The sequence below is a fragment of the Apodemus sylvaticus genome, chromosome X, assembly GCF_947179515.1.
Source record: "Apodemus sylvaticus chromosome X, mApoSyl1.1, whole genome shotgun sequence".
Lineage (NCBI taxonomy): Eukaryota > Metazoa > Chordata > Mammalia > Rodentia > Muridae > Apodemus > Apodemus sylvaticus.
Window position 1 is genome coordinate 55,180,538 of NC_067495.1, and position 23,590 is coordinate 55,204,127.

At 41.1% G+C, this 23,590-nt stretch overlaps 1 protein-coding gene across 6 annotated transcripts in view; it reads left to right on the plus strand.

Annotated features, from left to right (window-relative positions):
• Klhl15 (kelch like family member 15) overlaps nucleotides 1-6,592 on the plus strand; it is a 53,540-nt gene extending 46,948 nt beyond the window's left edge. For 3 of the 6 annotated variants that reach the window (XM_052170985.1, XM_052170986.1, XM_052170983.1), the window contains one exon: nucleotides 1,214-4,213. In XM_052170985.1, coding sequence (XP_052026945.1) covers nucleotides 1,214-2,323 — 1,110 coding nt within the window. In that variant the 3' untranslated portion in view covers nucleotides 2,324-4,213. Of the gene's footprint in view, nucleotides 1-1,213; nucleotides 4,214-4,489 lie in introns of those variants that run through there. The other 3 variants (XM_052170988.1, XM_052170987.1, XM_052170989.1) reach the window with 3 other exon arrangements.
• Nucleotides 6,593-23,590: the final 16,998 nt, after the last annotated feature.

Genomic DNA, 23,590 nt, shown 5'->3' on the forward strand with positions numbered 1-23,590 from the left:
ACTGACCGGTTTATATGTGTTTTCATTTTTATAATTATATCCTAAGTGTTTTGAGGTAATAAATCACTTCTTCCATTTACCTTTATATCTCCCTATAGTGCTAAGTACACCATTTAAGTGTTTATCTTGATAGTAGCCATCTTAAGGTAGTTCTAGTTCAAAAAAAAAAAAAAAGAAAGGAAAAGTTGATCTATTGTCTACCTAATTATTACTGTAGGACTTGTTGCTGTCATACTAAGTCCCCCTTTTTGTGTGTGTGTGTTTTGTTTTTTGTTTTTTTGTTTTTGAGACAGGGTTTCATTGTAACTCTGGCTGTCCTGGAACTTGCTCTGTAGACAAGGCTGGCCTTGAACAGACTAAGTCTTTATGTAAAAAACCTACTAGGAATTGTGTATGTATATAAAAATTTCACTAACTCCCCACCATTCATAACTCTACAAATGATGCACTTGAGGTTGTTTTATGGTATATATTGTCATTAGTTGTGCCCTTCCCCCAGCTTTGAGTAGGCTAAACAAACCCATTATGGTTTTACATGGTTTTACAACCTAGCTGGAGTAATCTGGCCTCACTGCATTTGTAATTTCCTACAGGAGCTTTGAGGAATTGACCACCTGCTGAGCTTGCTTTGTAACTCAATCCAGCCGAAACAAAGGATGGGTCTGTGGACTTTCCTTATATAAATACAGTGCTGACTACTAAACTTTGAGCCTTGATCAGAAACTTTGTCTTGGCTTCATCCATCTCTTTCACTCCATCCTTTTTCATTTCCAGCCCCCCCTTTCAGGTAACCCAGTTAATCCATGGGTGCTGGACATCTACAATTAGTTAAGCAAACTGCAGATGTGGTCTTTTTCTACTGTGAAGCCCTGTATTTGAACTTATACCCACTTATAGCCTAGAGCCTAATCTTACAGTAGGTGTCTGGTAGACTTTTTCATGAATCTTGTTCTATTTAAAAATTAACTTGTGCCTTAAAAGAAAATTGTTTACTTTTAAAGACTTGGGGACATATATATGTGATTCTAAATGCAAGTTATGAAAACAATACAATGAGAAAGCTTTGTAAGAAACCAAAGTAGATAATTTTGCTAGGAAACAGTTTTAGCAAAGGAGTCTTACAATAATATATAGATCATTTTGGTAGGCATTAATAGTTTGATTTCTGTTTATGCTTTATCTTTTTGTTTAATATTTTTACTTGTATTCCTAGGTTAAGACATCAGAATTTTATAGATACTCCCGACAGCTCCGGTATGAAGTTGACCAAGCATTGAATTACTTCCAAAACGTTCACCAGCAGCCCTTGTTGGACATGAAATCAAGCCGTATTCGTTCTGCCAAACCCCAAACTACAGTATTCCGAGGAATGATTGGACATAGCATGGTCAATAGTAAAATACTTCTGTTAAAGAAACCAAGAGTCTGGTGGGAACTGGAGGGCCCCCAGGTACCTCTAAGGCCAGACTGCCTTGCTATTGTCAATAATTTTGTATTCCTGCTAGGTGGAGAAGAACTGGGTCCTGATGGTGAATTCCATGCCTCTTCAAAAGTGTTCAGGTATGATCCAAGACAAAATTCTTGGCTGCGTATGGCAGACATGTCTGTACCACGTTCAGAATTTGCTGTTGGTGTTATTGGGAAGTTTATTTATGCTGTAGCAGGCAGAACAAGAGATGAAACTTTCTACTCAACAGAAAGATACGATATCACTAATGATAAATGGGAATTTGTAGATCCTTATCCAGTTAACAAATATGGACATGAGGGGACAGTGCTCAATAACAAGTTGTTTATCACTGGAGGAATCACTTCATCTTCCACATCTAAACAGGTGTGTGTATTTGACCCCAGTAAAGAAGGGACCATAGAACAGCGGACCAGAAGAACTCAAGTCGTCACCAACTGCTGGGAGAATAAGAGCAAGATGAATTACGCCCGATGCTTTCACAAGATGATCTCTTATAATGGCAAGCTTTATGTCTTCGGTGGTGTCTGTGTGATCTTAAGGGCCTCTTTTGAATCTCAGGGCTGCCCTTCCACAGAGGTGTACAACCCAGAGACCGATCAGTGGACCATCTTGGCATCCATGCCAATTGGTAGAAGTGGTCATGGTGTGACTGTGCTGGACAAACAGATAATGGTCCTTGGAGGCCTTTGTTATAATGGTCATTACAGTGATTCCATTCTCACCTTTGACCCAGATGAAAATAAGTGGAAAGAAGATGAGTACCCTCGGATGCCCTGCAAGCTGGATGGTTTACAGGTGTGCAACCTACATTTTCCGGACTATGTACTGGATGAGGTTAGGCGTTGCAACTGATGGCATCTTTCTCCCTAAAAGGGAAAAGGCAAATAAAGCATTTGTGATACAGTAGTTTAAAAGCATAAAGAAAAACCTCACCAGTTTTACTATCAAAGCCATTGGTCTAATATTGTAAGTTTTCATTCTGTGCTAGCATCTTTCTTTGCCTCAGACTCATGCAATAAGTTCATTTGAAGCACTAGCTCTTGAAACTACTTCCAAAAGCAGTTTATGCACTGCTCCACTTACCTAGGAAGTTGATTTTCTGCTTTAAACATTTCTTTCAGATGTTAGTGTAGGATTTGTGCATCTTCTAAGAGAAGACCCACTAAGTGTCACTGGATATGATTTCAGTCCCTCTATTTGAACTCTTTGGAAATTATTTGAGTCTGCTATATGTTTTGGTTTATTCTTTAAGAGTTTAAAACTCTTGATCTTTTTGCATGGCTTTTTGCTGAAAATGCAAAAATTTAAATTTTCTACAAAAGTTTTTTATATCAGAACACTATTTCTAAGCTGCCTTCTCTTATGTGCATTGCGTTAGTGAAAGCATACCCCTACGCATAGACATCCTATAAACAGATAAGGCACACTCCTTTGATGCGTGGTTAGCATTCTATATGTTTAAGCTAGTGCACTTGCACAGACAGTTCGCCATACTTGTTGAAATTTAGATGTAATGTCTTTAATGTATTAATGTATTAATGTTTTTAGAACGTTAAAATAACTGGAGTCTTCATTTGGTATCAAAGTAGTCTATCTTTAGTCCATACTGGTTCAGTAAAATTTGAACTCATAGTTCTGAAACATGTATGGATTTACAAAAACTAATGTTTGGCATTTTGTTTTCAAAACTGAACATTAATTGTTCATGTCGATGTATGCTTTTTTTGTTTAAAAATGTTTTTCTTTGCAGTCCATTTAATGTTGATTGCCCTGTTTTAGTGAGAATCCGAGTAGTCTGTGTCAAGCTCTGACCCTGCATCATACAAGCACTTTTAAAGAAAAGTTAGATAATACCACACTCCTAAGTAAAAGCCTCTTAAAAGGAAGTGCAGCTCCCATTGTTTCTCTCCATGCCGCTGCAGGGGTTGAGTGTGGGCCAGCAACTCTTGAGTTTGAGTTCAGGTTTGACTGAGAGGTAAGGAATATGTTATAATATTACTGGTTATATCTGCTTGATCAGTTTGTACAAAATATTCTGTGGCACTGGAGAGATGTCAACCCTCAATGGTTTTTTAGTTTCTGGAAGCTACTAGCATGAAGGATAGTCACCAGAAAGTTTGGAATGAGTCCCAAATATCTGTTTTAAAGGCATTTATAATAAATGGTATAGGATTAGCTGTACACTTCAACTCTTTACATTTGAAGGAAGGAAATATAGCTGAAAAAATTAAACAGAAATGATCTGTAAGTGGATCATTCAAATAGATGCCATTGACGGCCATTTTCTTGTGAGCAGTCGTCTGTATATGATTAACGCTTACCCTGGCATAGCTGGCCAGACCTGTGATTTTGGTGCAATATTGCAATGCCTTCTATATGGCTGCTGTTGTATAAACTTTTCTAGTTACTTTGTTTTGTTTTACTTTTGCTGCTGGCACTATTGAATATAAAATGGAAGTGTGAAATTATGGATATGTGAAGATTTTGGTTTTTTCTTCTCCCCATCTCTCCACATTGCAGTTCATAGTGTAAGTAAAGCCTGATTTCAAAACTGTAAAACCAGAGGTGTTGGAGTTTTAGAAAGTGTCAGGCATGCAAGTAGCTTTTAAAAAGGAAAACCTTTTTTCCCTTCAGGAATCAAAATAATGGCTTCTTTTATATATGATTCTTCCATTTTCATTAGGTGGCCTTTCATTTATTTCTGATTTCTGAAAATAAAATTTATTTGATTTTCCCTTAGAATATGGGTAAAAAGTTTTTCATTTTAAAAATAAGTTTATTTTGCTTTTGGAAACTATAAATTAGGTTAGCCATCTTGTTTTTTTTTTTTAATATCCTTAGAAGTTTATATGTGTTGCTTTAAATAAAATAATGTCTTCATTATTTTCCTTGATATCTTTTGCTGGAAATGACCAAGAAGAGGACATCAGACAGGGTATCCATATCAAAGGCTTTATTCCAGTGGCAGTTCTCTGTAATTGCTTTGTTACAACTTCATGGTCCTGTGTATGTTAACAGGTTAACATCTGCACAAACAGTTGAATATTCTTGGTCTTCCATTTTGAAGATACAAGGCCAAGGTCAGTGATTGTTTCAGAAAATTCATGAAATCTTAACTTGAACTAATTCTGGGTTCAGCTTCAAGTAAGTCATGTCTGACTATATTCTTAGCAGTAATCAGTTTTGAGCTTTAAGACTAGTTGCTATTGCTTGGGTTCAGAATGTATGAGGAAACTGTAGTTCTAATTTAGACTATAAATCCACAAATAACTTTACATTCCCTTTAAAATTATGGTTTAATAGCTGCAAGAGATTTATTTTTGTTATACTAAACTATGGAAAATTTCTCATAGAGTTTTTTCAAGCTTTTCTGTGCTTCATTCGGAACTACTTTGTCTATATGCATTGTATAGGGTCAAGATTGTCATCTTGGAAAAACTCAGTAAGTGGTTTGAAACTATATGGTTTAACTGTTAGGATCTTTAAAAACATCATCTTTTATTTCACATCTTAAAAAGTAGCTGATTTTTTTAAATGGTATTTTTAACTGGCATCACTTATTTTTTTTTTTTTTTTACATGTGTTTGACCTTCCAAGTTTTGATGTTAAGGAAAATTCTTGCACTACAGGCTTTTCATAAAATACAAGATTCTCACATTGAAGGTTTTGTATTGGAAGAAATGCTACTGGTTTCTAAAAGGCAAAGAAGTATAGAATGATTAGCTTTTCTTGATAGCTTTTCCTATGTCCTCCTCATTGCTTTGCTTTATGTGAGCGTTACTCTAATTATGAATACTTACTGAGCCCTTCACATATCTTTTTTTAAAGCAGCACCTTTGGACACCTCATTCTGGGAAGCTTGCTTGAATCACAGTAAAGAACACACACACTTGTGTGGGAAGAAGTAAAATGGAGAGTTTTGTCTTAATTACATAAAACTAAGCTTTAAAATATTTTATAACAAATTATTTGAGCTGCATAATCTAAACATGTCAAACGTTTTGTGGGACTATTTTTATATATGTATATGTGGGTGTAGGTCCTAACATTTCAGTTTATAATATAAATTGTTATTTCAGTTTATAAGCTATCTCTCAAAAGAGACTAGCTCTCTTGAGAATACATAATTTAAAGTTTTAGACTGAAGTAAAACAACATAGACAATAGTGTAAATTAGAAATATTCGGGGGCTATCAGTGAAACTGCTAGTGCCAGTTTTCTTGTTTGTCTACCATGTTTTCAGTTTTGTTTTGTTTTGTTTTTGTATTCAAAACATTTTGAGAGATCATGCATTTGTTTAATTACATTTAGAGTCGGTTTGGAAATAAATATCTTCTAAAAAGAGATTTATCTTAAAAAATAAAATCCCCCCAAATTAGTTTCTAAGAGTTTATTACTTCAAATACACTATAGGCATAGACTGGAATAGATCATTCATGGGAATCCTTTCCTTGTATCAGTATAACTCCTACTATTGTGTTAGTAGCCTTGAGAATGTCATCAACTCTGTTCTGTCCTAAAATATTCGGGTTTTCTTTTGACTTCTTTGGGAACAGCTGCATTAAAAGTTACTAATCAGTATATCACTAAGGACTGGGTGTTTCCTTTTTGAAGGAATGTTCTGGAGGTGACCAGAAAGGTTCTCCTTTTCTTTTCTTTTCTTTTCTTTTCTTTTCTTTTCTTTTCTTTTCTTTTCTTTTCTTTTCTTTTCTTTTCCTTTCCTTTCCTTTTCTTTTCTTTTCTTTTCTTTTTTCTTTTCTTTTTTCTTTTCTTTTTTCTTCTCTTCTCTTCTCTCTTTTTTCTCTTCTCTTCTCATTTCTTTTCCTTTGCTTTCTTTTTCCTTTTCCTTTCTTTTCTCTTAACCTAACTTATAAATGCTCCTGGGCATACTTTGTTTATAGAAAAATATTTTGACCTTTAGGTACCTTTGGGGCCAGTAGTCAAATAATCCTAGGGCCGATATTCAAGTCTTAGAATGATTAAGGTTTGCCTTTTATACCTGTTTTGAAAGCCTTTACATTTTTTTTTTTTGGGTCAGGTAATTTTTTTTCCAAACCGTGGATATAATCTATTCAACATGTTTATGCCATTCATTCTGTTTTTAAATTGAAAAAAGTTAAAAGTGTTTATGAAGAAAAGTTTAAATAAAATATTTTTAATCTTTAAAACTATTGTCTTTAACTGATTATTTAGTCTTTTATTTAGTCCTTCACATTCAAGTCACTAATGACTTAATATTAAGAGAGTATGTTTTGTTATGCTTCGACATGCCAAGAAAAGTGATTTTATACCAATGTTTTCAGCAGAACATTCAAATGAGAGTGTTAGAGTGAAATGCTTGCTGGGAATGATATAACAAAGCCAGGTAGTTAAAGCTGTCTACTAACAAGAGTTTTGTGGTTTTATAGAGTAAAAATAATAGAATTAAGAAAAAGCATATACAGGTCTCAACTTCAGTTGGTGAGTTTTAGGTTTTCTCTGGCTTGTTTCTTCTTTCACATGGACCCCTAAGAAACCTTAGCAGGATTCCTGCAGACCTAAATCACTCAGATCATTTTCCAACTTTTCTCTCCATCACTTCCTGCAGTTTGTTTTTGTATAGTTCCTATATCTTTGTGTTCATATTCTCGAGCCTCAAATTGTCTTTCCCTTTCCCTGACTGTCAGTCCACTTATTTTATGAAACCCAACTCAAATGCTTTTGTGACGGTTGAAGGAGATGTTTCCTGATAATCTCGGGCATTTAGATAGGTGGTCTCAAGGGGAGGCTTAGGTGTGTGGTCTTGTTGGAGGAAGTATGTCACTGAGGCCAGTCTTTGAAATGTCAAAAGACTTGCCATTTTGAGTGAGTTCTCGTTCCTGCTGGTGATGGAGATGGAAGACCTGAACCGAGCTTCTCCAGCTACAGCCTGCTGCCAGCTGTTTAGGCCCTGCTGTCATAGAGTCTAATTCTTGGGGAGTAAGCTCAAAACTCTTATGTCATTTTCTTTAGTCATGGTATTTTAACACAGCAATTAAAAAGTAACACACCTCCCCCTTGAATCGTATATTTCCATCCATTGAATTATGTTGTGTCTTCTACACACTACATGGTTGGATCTCTGATTTCATTCATTCTATACAATAACCTAGTACAGAATTCTTTTTCCATGCCTAGATCATAGTCTCCTTAAGTATACCTTCTCTTACTACCTTGAACAAAATGACCATTAGGGCTAGCCTGTTACAATGTTCGCAGTGAACCCTGAGCTCTGTTTATTGTGGCATGGCAGGTTCCATGTAGGTTACAGGCCAATGCAGTAGCGAGTCAGATGAATGAGTTGTTAGTTCCCAGAGTTTTAGCTCTGTTTTCTTTATCCTCACACTTTCTACACAATCTTAGCCATGCCTACAGCTTACCCTCCAACTTTAATTCTATATTTAAATCTGCATTTCTTGGGAGGCAGAGGTGGGTGGATTGTTCTGAGTTCAAGGCCAGCAGCCTATACTACAGAAAGAGCTGCAGGGCAGCCAGGGCTACACAGAAATCCTGCTTTGAAAACCAACAAACCAACAAAATCCATGCATTTCTCAACTCAGAGGTCCATCCATCTCCTGAACACATTCTTTATGTATTTCATTAGCATATCAAACTGAACATGTTTATCTCCTGTGTTAGTTACCTTGTTATTACTATTACCAAAGGCAATTTAAGGAAGAGAGGTTCTTTTGGCCTAAAGTTCCATAAGGATGAGTGTCCATCATAGCAGAGTACTGTGACAGCAAGCAGTCATGGCAGCAGGAGCAGGAAGCTAAGTACTCACACCCTCAAATGCAAGCATGACATAGAAGAGCAGGCAGGAAATAGGCTAGACTTTGTACTCTTAAAGGTCACCCCAGGAACAGATTGCCTCCAGCAAGGCCGCACTTACTAAACCTCAAATAGCCAACTGGTGACCAAGGGTTCAAATGCCTGACACTATGGGGGACATTTATGCTTCAAATGTACACATTCCCTCTTTTTTCACACCTGGCCCACAGTTTTCCCTGAATTGTGTGGGCTCTGCCATAGCCTGTGGTTGTTCAAGGCAGAACTCTGAGTGGCCTGTTTTTACCCACCCGTATTTTCTGTCACCCATCTCCGGGTTTTTTTTTTTTTTTTTTTTTTTTGAGACAAGGTCTCATTGTGTATCCTAGGCTAGCCTTGAAGTCTGGGTAATTCTACTTGAGCCTTCCTAGTGCTGGGAATAGAGGCCTTCCATGGACTTGTCTCTTGCCATTATTAACTCTTAGCTCTCTTCTTAAGCCATACTTGTCTGGTTCCATTGTGAAATTTCTGATCAGCCCCCATAATTCTCTTTTATACAGTGCTGCCAGAGAGCGCTCTCTAAAGCCAAATCTGATCCTGAGATTGACTGTTTTTATCTGTAGAATAAGATCCAGCTCACTAGTGTGCCTGGAAAACCTCTTTGTCCCTCCAGCCCTCCCTGTGGGGATGGAACCTTGCACTTGCCAGATGAGCTCTATCACTGAGCTGCATCCCCAACTCCCTGGCCAGTGCAGAATATGCTATACTAACTATATAGCTATGCAAACCACATGGGTTTCTGAATAGGCCATGCTTTCACAAGCCCCATTGCCTTTCCACCCTCGCCTCCACCCTTCCCTCTCTTGCCTCACCCTTTTTTGTCTTCATAAACCAATCGTGGCAACAAACATTTTCTCTTCTTTAAATCTTACCATAGCACCTTGTGGATTCCTACATCTCACCTTTTCTGATGCCTGATGATAACTCCCGTCTCCATTATACCCTTTACACTAAGAACAAATACTGTCCTGTTAGTTTTCTAAGAATCCGACTGGCACATGGTAAGTCTTCAATAAAATTAGCACCCAGAATATTGGAGGAGTACAGCAAGGGGCTCCTGGTGTATTAGAGAACTTGTCTGCAAAGGTTGACTTCCCTGAAGAGTCTCCACTCATTTCTACTACCACTGCTAGCATGGCTGGAAGACTGATGTGTACAGCTGTCCCAGCTGTCAACAGATACTTTCAGTATTTTTGATTCAGGCTGAAAATACCAAGTAAAACAGACTAAAAGTGCTTGGCAAGACATCAGACTCACAAACTGGGGGGGGGGGAGAGGTGTGAGAAAACACTCATCTCAATAATATTGGGAAACAGTGCATGGTACTCTTTTTTTTTTTTTTTTAGAGAAGTATATTATAAGATTTAGCATTTGCATTATTAAAGGCTGTGAAAAGTTCACTTAACTCATTCTGGTTTTTGTTTATCTCCTTGTAAATTAAATGTTTGATCACAGAATGCTTTTTTTAAAAGTCTAGCTAAGGGGTGGGAAACATGAATCAGTGGTTAAGAGAAGAGTACTTGTCCTTGGAGAGGACTTGCTTTTGATTCCCAGCACCCACATGGTGGCTCACAACCATTCATAACATCCGTTCCAGGTTGCACATGATATACAGACATGCATGCAAGAAAAATACTCATACACAGAAATCCTTTAAAAAAAGCATTTTAACGCATAATCACAGAATTACAAAGAGAATGAGGATAGCCTCTAGTTTAGGCACTTTTGTTTACAAAGTGGACTACCTACCACGTCAGACTGTAGGCTATGGCACCAATATACGGCCAAGATGACACCATGCTGAGGGGGTTTGCTTTACAAGGATGTCCCATCTTTCCTCCCTAGGAAAATAATTTGTACAACTAATTCATACAACTTACAAGGAGTAGGATTTCGAGAATGGCCAAACAAGGAGCTCAGCAAATCATTTCCCTAAAAAGCTGCTATAAGGGCTGTGTCAAGAACTTAAGTCTCTGTCTCTGTTTCTCTGTCTCTGTTTCTCTCTCTGTCTCTCATATAAAATTTTATTAGAAGCAATTTCCAAAGCTTTTAAATTTCTTTGAAAATATTTTTAATGATTGCTTGATGTTCTGTAATTTATCGGACAGCACACACTACACTTTGTTCTTTGTTTCAAGGCTAGTGAGATGGCTCAGCTGGAAAGTGCTTGCTGCCCCAAGTCTGACAACCTGAGTTTGACCTTTGGGTCCTACATGGTGGAAAGAGAACTAACTCTATAATTTGTCCTTTGATTTTTTACAGGGGTACCATGATTTTTTGCCTCATGGAGTATGCGTGCTCCCACACAAATGTCATAAATTTAAAGTTCTTTTTATTTTTCTATATACTTAATGCATCCAAACTTCTGAATATTTCTCTAAAGTAATTTTCTGAAAATGAAATTTAGAGCATTCTATTTACTTATGTTTTTTAATGCAGGGCATCAAACTCAGGGCCTTATGCATACTAAGTAACTTTTATCCCTTAGCCATACCTTTACGCCTCAAATGAAGTACTCAAAGTCTGTCACAAATATTCCTAGATCTGGCTCCAGCAAATTGTAGAGTGTTATACACATTAGCATTGGACATGACTTAACTGCTATATCCTCACTCATACTGATTATTATACTTCAAAAAATAGATACCAAATAGATGAGAATTGTGTCTTGATTCTAATTCTACTTCCATTTCTCTCCTTCCTCCCTCTCTTTACCTCCCTACCCCTACCTTTATTTTGAGATAGGGCCTCACTATGTAGACCTGGCCTGAAATTCATAGAGATTTGCCTGCCTCTGACTCCTGAAATTAGAGACGTGATCCTGTTACCAGCCCTTTTTTTTGGAAACAGGGTCACACTAGTCCAGGTTGGCCTTGGACCAGGTCACCCAAGATGGCCTTGAACTTGAGATCTCCTGTTCAGCCTTCCAAATTCTAGGATTATAGGCATATGATGCCACTGTTTCTGGCTGGGTTATAGAGTTTTGTTGCTTTCATCTTTAATCTTATGTTTATGGGTGTTATGTTTGCGTGTATATTTGTGTACCATGTGCATACTTAATACGTGTGGAGGTCAGGCAGTTGTGGGCTGCCATGTGGGTGCTGAGAATCAAAGCTGAATCCTCTGCAAGAGCAGCCAGTACTCTTAAGTGACGAGCTCGTTCTCCAGCCTCCCATTATGGGATTTTGAAAGATTCTGTATGTTTCATCTCATTTGAGTATACTATTTCAGACAATGACCAAAGTACCTTTACTTACTGAGGCAATTAAAAAAAAGATTTATGTGCACAGATGTTTGGCTGCATGCATGCATGTGTACCATGTGTGTGCCTGATATTCACTAAGGCCAGAAGAGGATGTTGGATGTCCTGAAACTAGAATTGCAGATAACTGTGAGCTAACATGGGTACTGAGAACCAAACCTGGCTCCTCACTAAAAGCAGCACGTGCTCTTAAGCACTGGGTCATCGTTCCATCCCCCGTTGAGGCAATTTTTAATAATTACACAGTTGCATTTCATTAACTTTGGAAAGCAAATTACCTAGAGAAAACCAAAGGGTTGGGACATATCTTGGTGAAGTGAAATGATTAAGCATCAAATAGTTTTGAGAGAAGGAAGGAGATAAAGACACTGTTAAAGGCATGATATACTTTAAAGGTTCCAGAGGAAACGTACTCAAAAGGTGACTTAACATTCTGTTCATCTGGATCGCAAGATAATTCTTTGTAGGGCTCTCTCTTCTATAATGAAAGCATATGTTCAGGGTTTTTTTGTTTCTTTGGATTTGGTTTTCTCAAGACAAGGTTTCTCTGTGTAGTCCTGGCTGTCCTGGAACTCACTCTGTAGACCAGGCTGGCCTCGAACTCAGAAATCTGCCTGCCTCTGCCTCCCAGAGTGCTGGGATTAAAGGTGCATGCACCACCACCGCCCGGCTATATGTTCAGTTTTCTAATGTCTGTGCACAGGGACATACATGCCTGAGGTTGATGTTAGCAGTCTTCTTGGAGTTCCACCGTACTCACTGAGGCAGAGTCTCTCGTTGGGCGGAGCTGGCCTGTATGGCTAGTCTGTCTAGCTTGCTCCGGCATACCTTGTGTCTGCCTCCAAGGCCTGGAATACAGGTGTCTTGGCTGCACCCTCTAGACATTTATGTGGATTCTGGGGATCCAAACTCCGATCCTCTCAGTTTTCACATTTGCACCACTTGATCCACAGAGCCTCATCCTCAGCTCACCTTTAAACTCTCGCTGAATACCTTGCTATGTGGATGTCAGCAGGAGCGAAGTCAGCTTGGGGGAGAGGGCAACTGATGATGCAGGCCTGTGAGCTCAGTTACAAGCAGAGACGGGAGAACTGTATGTTCAATGCCAGGTTGGGCAATCTAGTGAGATCCTATCTCAAAAATCCAAAAGAACCCGGGCCATGGCTCAGTGGTAAAGCACTTGTCCAGCAGGAGCAGGTCCCAGTAAAACACATGTCACCACAAACCAAGTAAGATCCACTTTGCTAAGGTGGGAATGTGAACAACTAAAAAAAAAAAAAAAATCGCTGAAAATAAAAAGTGCCAGAGGAAAAAGTAGCCTGTTGTGGGGGTTCAGGAGTTGTAATCGCAGATGAGGAAGACAAGGACCAGTTTGATGGAAAAGCTGACTTTGTGCTAGCCAGGCAGGACTGACTTTTTACTAGGTCATATACATTAAATAGGATGTCTCAGTAGGAAGGATATGGGAAAAAGGGGTGCCACGGGAAGAAAGACAAAAATACATGGGGTGGTCACTCACACAAGGCAGGATGCTCTGACCAAGGCATCCACCCAGACCCTGTGATTTTAACCTGCTTAGTGAACATTTCAACCTTTGACTCTGCTGTATTGCACAACCAGCAGAAATAACCTGACATAGTGCCTAGTAGAATTTGTTCTGAATGAAAACAATGCCTGGACTCATTTTAACCCAAGTGTTTATTCTGAGAATTTAAAAAGCAAATGATGGCCGGGCGGTGGTGGCGCATGCCTGTAATCCCAGCACTTGGGAAGCAGAGGCAAGTGGATTTCTGAGTTCGAGGCCAGCCTGATCTACAGAGTGAGTTCCAGAACAGCCAGGTCCACACAGAGAAACCTTGTCTCGAAAAACCAAAAAAAAACCAACTAAAAAAAAAAAAACAAAAAAAAAAAACAAAAAACAAACAAAAAAACAAACAAAAACAAAAAGCAAATGACAATGGAAAATATTGCAGAGTTGGTTAAAAAAAACCAACAATAAAAGTGACATTTTAAGGAAAAGCCAAAATACATTGTAAACATGTATAAAATTTTCACATAATAAAGGTTAAACCAACAGTGGCAAAAACTATAGAATTGCATTTGTAATCTTGGTCCAGCCTCCCCTGAAAAGAGAATTTAAGTATGATTAGTTTGAGAGCCCATTCTAGGAAGCAAAAGTTGGAGGGCGGGACAGAAGACGGAATCAGAGGTGTTGGAGAGATGACTCCTCAAGGGAGCTTGCTTCACAATCTCGAGGACTAGAATTTGGATCCGAGAACCCACATTATAACCCAAGCATTCTATGCATTCCTGTAACTTCATCTGTGACAGAGGTGGGGACGGGAGGCTCTCCGGGGGCTTGTTTCTAGCCTAGCCAAGAAATGCAAGCCCTAAGCTTAGGTAGGAGGTGATGCGGGATGTCACCTGACATCCTCTCGTGACCCCTGCATGGATGCTCACAGCTGCAAACACCAGCATGTACACAAATACAAATAAGATTTAATTTTTTTTGTATTTATCTCAATATAGGGGCATGTGAGCCATAGTGTGAACTCTGTGAGTTTGAGGCCAGCCTGGTCTACAGAACAAGTTCCAGGACAGCTAGGGATACACAGAGAAATCCTGTCTCACAAAACCAAAATCAAGCAAGCAAGCAAGCAAGCAAGCAATCAATCAAATAAAAATTATCTTCTGGGGACAACTTAAGACAATCCTCTCTTCTTGGGAACAAGAACGACTAAGTATAGAACACACTCAGCGTCGTCCCATGTGAGACTAGGAAGCTGGGGGTGTTTTTCCTCCAACTCCCATTGGCTTAGGGTGGTTTCCAGGGACTATAACTACCCAGCACCTCAGGTCTGGGCTGGGGCTGACTTCCTTAAGTGGGAAGTCGCAGGTAAGATGTACAGAGCTGTGAGAGCACTGTTCCTTTCTGTTGCTTTTTGTCAAAAATCACTCACATTCAAACAAAATTTAGGCTGACAAGATTTTTTAAATACAGAAATTTATACTAGAGAGAGTAAACTAGCTCACTCATAATAAGTTTAACAAATGGTTAAAAAAAAATAGCCAGGGGTTGGTGGCATTTGGGAAGCAGAGGCAGGCTGATCTCTGAGTTCAACGGCCTGGTCTAAACAGTGAGTTCAGGAAAGTCAGTGCGACATGGAGAGAAACCCTGTTTTAAAGTAAAAATTGTAAAAATAAATTATGTGGGCAGTTTTTTGTTTGTTTCTGTTTTTGTTTTGTTTGTTTGTTTTTTAAAAAAGATTTTCCTTATTTATTTTATGTACCTGAGCTATACTCAGACGTACCAGAAGAGGGCATCAGATCCCTTTAGATGGTTGTGAGGTTGCTGGGAATTGAGCTCAGGACCTCTGAAAGAGCAGGCAATGCACTTAACCACTAAGCAATCTCTCCAGCCCTTCGTTTTTTGTTTGTTTTTTATTTGATTGTTTGTTTTGGTTTTGAGATAAGGTTCGTCTGTGTAGCCCGGGCTATCCTGGAACTCTGCTTGGCTCTGCTGATATTCAATGTGTATACCACCATGCCAGGCTCAATTTGGTAACATTTTCAGGAACAGGAATTTTATAGATTAAAATAATGTCAGTAAATAGTTTACTTGTACTATATAGAAGAAAACTGATATCAACCAATTAAGAGGCAGGGGAGGGAAAAGGGGGGCAGAATCAAGTGTGGGAAGAGACAGGAGAGAAGTACAGAGGGTGAGGAAATTGAACAGAGGTATGTAGCAGTGGGGAATGGGGAACTGGAGGTAGCCCCAGATGCCAGGGAAGCGAGGACCCAGCATTCCCAGGACCCAACAGGGATGACTTTAGTTGAAATAACCAACAAAGGAGAGAGAGAACCTGTTGAGACCACCTCTAGTAGATAGGCATGTCCCCCAGTTGAGGTATGGAGCCACCCACCCATCTCAAAAATTTTAACCCAGAAATGAAAGAAAGGGACAAAAAATGGAGCATAGTCTGAAAGAAGGGCCATCCGGGAACTGTCCCACCTGGGGATCCATCCTGTCTGCAGACAGCAAACCCAGTCACTATTGCTGATGCCAAGAAGTGCTTGCTTACAGGGCCTGGTATGGCTGTCCCCCAAGAAGTTCTACCAGCACCAGACCAATACAGATACAGAAAATCACAGCCAATTATAGGGCTGAGCCTGGGGACCCAATGGAGGAGTTAGAGGAAGGACTGAAGGAGCTGAAGGGGATTGCAACCCCGTAGGAAGAACAATTCAACTATCTGGACCCCCCCAGAGCTCTCAGGGACTAAAGCACTAACCAAAGAGTACACACGGGGGACCCATGGCTCCAGCTGCATATGTAGCAGAGGATGGCCTTGTCTGGCATCAATGGGAGGAGAGGCCCTTGGTCCTGCGGAGGCTTGATGCCCCAGTGTAGGGGGATGCTAGAGCGGTGAGGTGGGAGTGGGTAGGTAGGTGGAGGAGCACCCTCATGGAGGCAAAGGGGAAGGGGGGATGGTATGGGGAGGTTGTGGAGGGGAAACTGGGAAGGGGGACAACATTCCACATGTAAATAAATAAAATAACTAATAAAAAATGTAGTCAGTGTTCTCAGGCTCAAAGCAAGGCAGTGGGTAGAAACACCCTGTTGAATTGCTAATGGCCAAAAATTAAAGAGGATTTGTGCCAGAGGGAATTGCAGGGTAGATGACAGTGGAGAAGCGTATGGATTGCTTTGGGAATGATGAATTCGTCATGCAAAGAATTATGGGAGCAGATGTCAAACAACAACAAATACGTATTTCTGAATATTCGTGAAGCTACAGATGACTTCGTTAAGGATACGAGGAAAATTGGACTTTGCAGCACCCTGTAAAACACTTCATGATTTGCAGTAAAGTATTCCATGAGCTTAGAAGAAAAGATGAAAAACCCATGAAAACAATGAAATTGACCCACACTTCATGTTCTGGAGTGCTTTATGCAAGAGAAGAGTGTCGTTCTGGCTCCAACGACTTTGTTCTGTTTAGACTTGGGCCTTCCCTGGGCAGAGGCCTAGCATTTGAAGCCACACTGTGAGCCACACTCATTTTCTTGGTTTGTTTTGGAGAGGGTGCAGTTAGAGTTTATTCATTTCATGTGTGAGTGTTTCCTCTGCATGTATGTGTGCTTGGTGCCTGCACAGGTCAGACAGGGACAACTGATGCCCTGGAACTGGAGTTCCAGATGGCTGTGAGGCACCATGTGGATGCTGGGATTTGAACCTAGGGTTCACGGCAAGAGCAGCAAGTGCTCTTAACTGCTGAGCCAACTTTCCAGCCCTACCCACCATCTTTTAGAATGAGATGTAATGACCCTGACAGGAAGTTATGAAAGAGGTCACTGTGTGCTGCAGTCTAGACACAGTGACCTCTTTCCTAACTCACTGAGAGGTGCAGAGATTGTTTCTCACACTTACCACTGGCTTCTGGTAGCATTACCAGAAGTAGGCATTACCACCAGACTTCAGAGTCACAATTAAGGGAAAGTGCATTAGCAGTGAGAATGTGGACTGGAAGTGGTGTCCGCCAGCATGGAACTAGGAACAACCTGGAAGACTTGGAAACTGTTCCTGAAAAGTATTTACTTTTAGAGCTTGAAGAAAAAGCCCAAACTACTTCATAGCTGTAAAAGATTGCTGGGAATGGGCATGGTGGCGAACACTTTTAATCTTAGCACTGGAGAGAAAAAGGCAGAGTTCTGTGAGTCCCAGGCCAGCCAGGGCTACAGAAGGAAATCTTGATCGCCAGGCCTGACAATGTAGCTCAGCTGCTGGAGTATTTGCATGCGTGAAGCTCTGGGTTTGACCCCTAGCACCGTGCATATCATACCTGTAATCCTAGCACTCAAAAGGTTGAGGCAGGAGGATCAGTTCAAGGTTTATACTCAACTACAAAGGTGTTTTAGTTTGGGTCTGGAATATTGTCCAAAGGTAAGGTTTGCTCCACAACATGGGGCCCTTGGGAGGTGGTGGACCCTTTCAGAGGTGGGGCCTACTAAGAGAAGGTTAGGTTACTGAGGGGCTTCCCTCAGCAGGATTTGTGAGATCTCTCTGTCTCTCTGTCTCTCTCTGTCTCTATCTCTCTCTGCCCCCCCCCCCCACTTTGTTTACTTCGTGGTTGTTTCCTGGCAGACCCCCAAAGCATCAGAATGACTTGATCATAGATGGGAACGTCTGAAGCCATACAGTGAAGTAAATTTTTTCTAAGTGGATTGTCTTAAGTGTTTGTGGCAGGAATGGAAAGGGGAATAACACAAAACAGTGGAATACATCTCCCTGTTCCCCATCTCTTTTCTTTCTTTCTTTCTTTCTTTTTTTTTTAACAAATACTACTCTACTAAAAAGAAAGATCTCATTTATTTGTCCAACCTGAGTCTTCTCATCTGCTAAGTGGGAATCTTGGAACCTACCTCAGGGAATCATGGTGGGTTTAAGATGAGATTACTCAGGCCAGTGCTGCACAGTGACTAGTGTTGAGTGTAGACACAATCTTTTGTTGGCTAATATTGACCCCGTACCCATGACGGAAAGTAGACCGGGTTAGCCAGTAAGAATAGTGACTTGTATCTTAAATCTTGGAAGGTAGTCAAATCTGGGATTCTCATGTATAGAACAAACAGCTGTAGAAGTTTGGGAATTCCTATGAAAGTGGGGGAAGTCCTGGACAGTACTCAAAGAGAGGTGAGGATCCAATGACTTCTGAATTGCATACAAGAGTCCTAAGTGCCTGGCAACTACTGAGCGTTTGGAGAACCCCACTATGTTGGGGTTTGTGGTGGGGGGGGTCACATGAAAATCAAGAGAGAGACCCGAGCAGTCCATGACTTGGTCTTTGGAGGCACTTGGAGATTTTACTGTGAGATAACTGGCTGGGTGGACAAACAAGGATTAGGAAGAGAACATCACGGAGCCTGGGCTCCGGAGCAGAGTTTCTGACACGTAGATGCTCACACAATGGCGGGCTGCTGCAAACACGCTTCCTTCAAGGCAGACAGGGTCCAGGTTTGGGCCTAAGTGTGGGTCTGCCCTGGTGGCCATCTCCCAGGGAGAGGCCCCAGCTTGCTGCAGCAGCTGGTTCTGGGACCCCCACACTTTGGCTTTCTTCCCACCCCACCCAACCATGGAGTCCTGTCACAGGTGAGTCACACACATTGCAGTTACCTGCCGGCAGCAGCTGCTGCCACAGAGATAATGGGAGTCAGATCATTGGCCAGAACCCCTTCCCTCAGGCAGCCTGGGGCAGCTTATCTTCCTCCCCTGAGCCACAGAGACTCCGGAATGTTGGACTCAGCACACGGAGTCCACCAATCCAGGGATGATTGCGCACTCTCGCCCAAGGCCAGGCCCCGAGGACCCGCAGCCTTCAGAGGTAGAGGGGAGAGAATTCTGAAAGAGATGAACGATACTGAGAATACAGAGCTGGCGCCAGCTTAGATAGGGGCACTTGTTGTTCCAGTTCAGAGCAGGAAAGGTGGCGGGCTGCAAAGAAGGGAGCCCTGAGCTTCAGAACATGGTATCTGTAGAAGGAAAGTCTTGACACTCCAGGAAGACCTAACTACCTGCACGTAGCTACATTTGGCAACCATTTAAAAAAATATTTTTAATGGGCCAGTGAGATTGACTCAGTGCTTGCCTGATATGCGTTCAATCCCCAGGACACACGTGGCAGAAGAAATGACTCCGGCAAGTTGTCTTCTGGCCTACACACATGTCCACCATTTTAATTTCATTTATATATGTGAACAAATGTGGAGGTCACAGGACAACTTGGGGAACTTGGTTCTCCCCTTCCACTGTGTTGTGTCCAGGGATGACAGTCAAGACGAGAGAGCTCACACAGCTGCTCTAACATTACATGGCTAGTGAGTTAGGGAGCCAGCGTGCAGACTAAGGCAGATGAAGCCCAAAGTACTAAATACTCTCCTTGAAAGCGGCAGAGACACTGCTTCCACATACTTCTCTGTAGTGTAAACTTCCAGGAGAAAATGGAGTCACAGCTAGGCTTGTGGGGAAAGATATTGTCTACTGCTGATTTGTAAGGCCTGTCAAATTATTGTTCCCAATTTTGTAACTGCTAGTCAGTTTTAGACATATCTATTTGGCAGGCACTGATATGTACTGAGTCACACACTTTTGACTTATAACCCTCTAAGACAGGAATTCTTACTATCCATGGCTTACTGATAAGAAGCCAAAGGCTGAGCCTTTTGCTTGTCTCTGTTGGTTCACATGTCTTGAAAAGACTCCAGCAAAAATATACTATGACAATAAAAGGATTAAAATATCCAAGTGGCCAAAACTTGGGGAAGTCATGTAAAAACTATAAAAGGCAGTTTTAAGAGGCCAAATAATTCATCCATATCTAAATCTAAAACTTTATTAACAAAGAGAGAAGAAAGTAAATATGAACTCAACTTGGCGGAATAGTGAAGAACTAAAGGACACTATTTCATTTTTAAAATGCTGACAAGCAGGCAATATAGGCCTGGGATGCTTTTTTAAAATTAATTATTCTTGCTACAAGTCTTGGGTATATTGTTAAGGTAGGATTTGTCCTTCAGTATATGAGGACATAGGTTCAGTTGCCAGCATCAAAAATATTGTTGTTCTGATTAAATATTTTATTTAACAGTGCCATAAAATCCTTTTTAAATGAAATGTGAAAAGCCAAATAATACAGGTTCCTTTTTTGGTAGTATTATCAGCACACAGATTCCAACTTGGCTTTGTCTTAGCCCACTCCAATTATGCACACTAATGTTTATGTCATTGTAGCTGTGGTTGCTGTAAAGTTGGCTCCTGAGATATTTGCCATGATCTAGTAGGGTTTTTATAGCTGTTTTTTTGCTATCAAAGAACTTTAAGAGTGGTGTTACATCTCTGTAATTCCAGTACTCAAGAAGGCTGAGGCAGGAGGATTGCAAGATAAGGAGAAACTTGGACTCCATAGAAACATTGGTTTTTTTGGTTGTTTTTGTTGTTGTTTTTTAAAAACCAGCTGGAGCTGAAGAGATGCCTTTATCGGAGTGCTGTGCCTTATAAGTGGACATGAGCCATAAAAGACAGGGTACCCATACTACACTCCACAGACCCAAAGAAGCTGAACAAGAAGGAAGGCCCAACTGAAGATGCTTCAGTCCTACTTAGAAAGGGCAACAAAATAATCATGGGAGGCAGAGGGAGGGACTTGGATGGGAGAGGGGAGGGAAGAAGAGGGGCAGGATCAGGTATGGTGTAGGCAGGAGAGAGGCCCAGAGGGCCAGGAGAATAAATGGAAATATGCAGCTGCTTGGGATGGGGGGGTGGGGAGGTGGGGGAGTGAGGGGGGGAGCAGAGGGGTGGGAGGAAACCTATGGAAAATCCCAGAGACCTGTGATGGGGGATGCTCCCAGGACTCAATGTGGGTGACCTTAGCTGAAATGCCCAATAGTGGGGATATGGAACCTGAAGAGACCACCTCCAGTAGATAGACAGGAGCCCCAGGGAGGGAATGGGGACACCAACCCACTTACAAAATGTCTGACCCAGAATTGTTCCAGTCTAAAAGAAATACAGGGACAAAAAAGGGAGCAGAGAATGAAGGAATGGCCAACTAGTGGCCGGCCCAGTAGTGACCCATCACTGTGAGCACCAATCCCTGACACTATTACTGATGCCATGTTGTGCTTATAGACAGGGGCCTAGCATGGCCGTCCTCTGAGAGGCTCTACCAGAAGCTGCCTGAGACAGATGTAGATACTTACAGCCAACCATTGGACTGAGCTAGGGGACCCCTATGGAAGAGTCAGAGGAAGGACTGAAGGAGCTGAAGGGGATGGCAACCCCATTGGAAGAACAACAGTGTCAATTAACCTGGACCCAAAAGAGCTCCCAGAGACCGAACCACCAACCAAAGAGCACACACAGGCTGGTCCAGGGCCCTGGAGCATATGCAGCAGAGGGCTGCCTTGTCTGGCCTCAGTAGAAGATGTGCTAATCCTTGATGCAACAGGGTGGGACGATGGGGGGACTGGGATGGGGCAGCGTTTGGGATGTAAATAAATAGAACAATTAATTTAAAAAAAAGAAAAGAGGAACATGGAAGGCTTCTGTGACAAACCCTCCTCTTCACTCCCCTCACCCCCCATAAAATGTATCAGCCTAGACAGAAAGGCACTGAAGAGAACTCTTAAAAATTGTTATAAGGATGATAAAGTGTAGTTCTCCATAACTGCTGCCTCTGGCAGGGGTACAGGTAGGGAAGAGCTCAGTTTTCTTTAAGGGGCTGGCCACTGAGAGTTTTAACCATCTCCAACCAGTATATGGGCAACAGAAGTTGGACTTGTGATTTTTTTCTTTCACTTTTTTCTTTCTTTTTTGGGGGAAGGTGGGGAGGTCAGAAGGGTAGGGGACCTGAGAGGACTGGGAGATATATGTTATTGGGGTGCAGTATGTGAAATTACCAAATGATTAATAAAAAATATTATGTTGGGAAAAAAAGAAATGGGTTGGTATTTAAAAATAAGTTTTATGTATTTAAAAATAAAACCTTACAGATTACATTAGAAAAGTCAGTTCTGTGGCATTTGAAAGAATCACACTGTCACACAAAGGTCAGTGTAAGAGAATGGGAAAATATATAAAACAGATGCAAATTATACAAAACCAAAGGTCAAAATACTTAAATTGGTAGAATTTGAGACCAAAACAACCTGAATAAAATGGCATTGAAATGTGCAAAGGCAAAATATGATGGGGATCCAGTTAATAATATGGTTTGTCTGTTGTATTTAATAGCTTCCTTGAAAGAAACCCATCCAGCAGACAATATGCCTTTTCTTCCTGGTGGCCACACAGCATTTACAGAAATTCAATCTAGCTGCTCCAGGGAGGTGGCTGTAGCTTGGTGACAGAGCTCGTGCCTGGCATGCACAAGGGTTCAATCCTTGCATCAAAAAGTCAGAACAACCCTTTCCCCCTGTCCCCGAATTCACAACCGCTCATATATCTATACACAGAAAGGAGGCACTGATACCAACGTCAGGCTAGGCATCAGAGCAGATGGCTCTCAGAAGAGGGTCTCGAGGGGCCAGATGTGAGATCTTCCCAGGCCTGTTATATGTAAAGGCCCTGCCAAATACCTCCTGGATCAGGATCCCACTGACTTGTGGAGAGGATCCTTTGGAAGTGGAAGATTCAGATGAAGGCTTGCTGAGGTTGAATCTGTGTTGCTGGTCATACAGGCAGATTCCTGCTGTGGAACCAGCAGATCTCTGAGGAAGGAGAGGCAAGTGGGAATGAGGGTGGGGGCAGACATCACTTTAAGCTCAGGCGCAACTCTTCAACCTCATTGTTACCAATAAATAATGCTGACAAGTTGGGTCAAACTGCCCTGAAACTCTCTGGACTCCTGGTTACACAGAGACACTATTAATCAATACACTTCATGCGTTGACTAGGAGACAGTGTCAAGCAGGAGCTTCAGCTGAACAGCTCAGGCTAATGCAGACTTGCTGTGATTAACTGGAACAGCCCAAGAGCAGAACACTGTATCGCAATCATTTCCCAAAGGCTGAAATTATCTCCACTTTTGAATTACATCTAAAAGGTGTGTGTGGGGGAACAAACCTTGAATAAATATGATGAATAAAAAGTAATAAATATGCAAATGAAAACAAGGCTCTTTTTTCTTCCCACAATATAAGACTGATGAAGGAAAATTAGAGTGTTAGTCCCCAGTGTCAAGAAGGCTGTGGAAAACTAGGTTGCTCTATTTACTGCTGTTAGGAATGTAACTTTACAGAACCTCTGTTGGGTATATCTTCGTAATCTCTATCAAAACCCTGTTTTAGAAAACACATTTACCATGCTAGGAATGACATATTTAGCATTTCAACCTGCAGAAATATTGTAATTAGAAGTGTGAGCTGACGAGGATATTAACAACAGAATATCATAGGCAATAGCCCCCCTGTCCAGGAATACGGGACTTTGGAGTGTTCTGTCCAGGTACCAT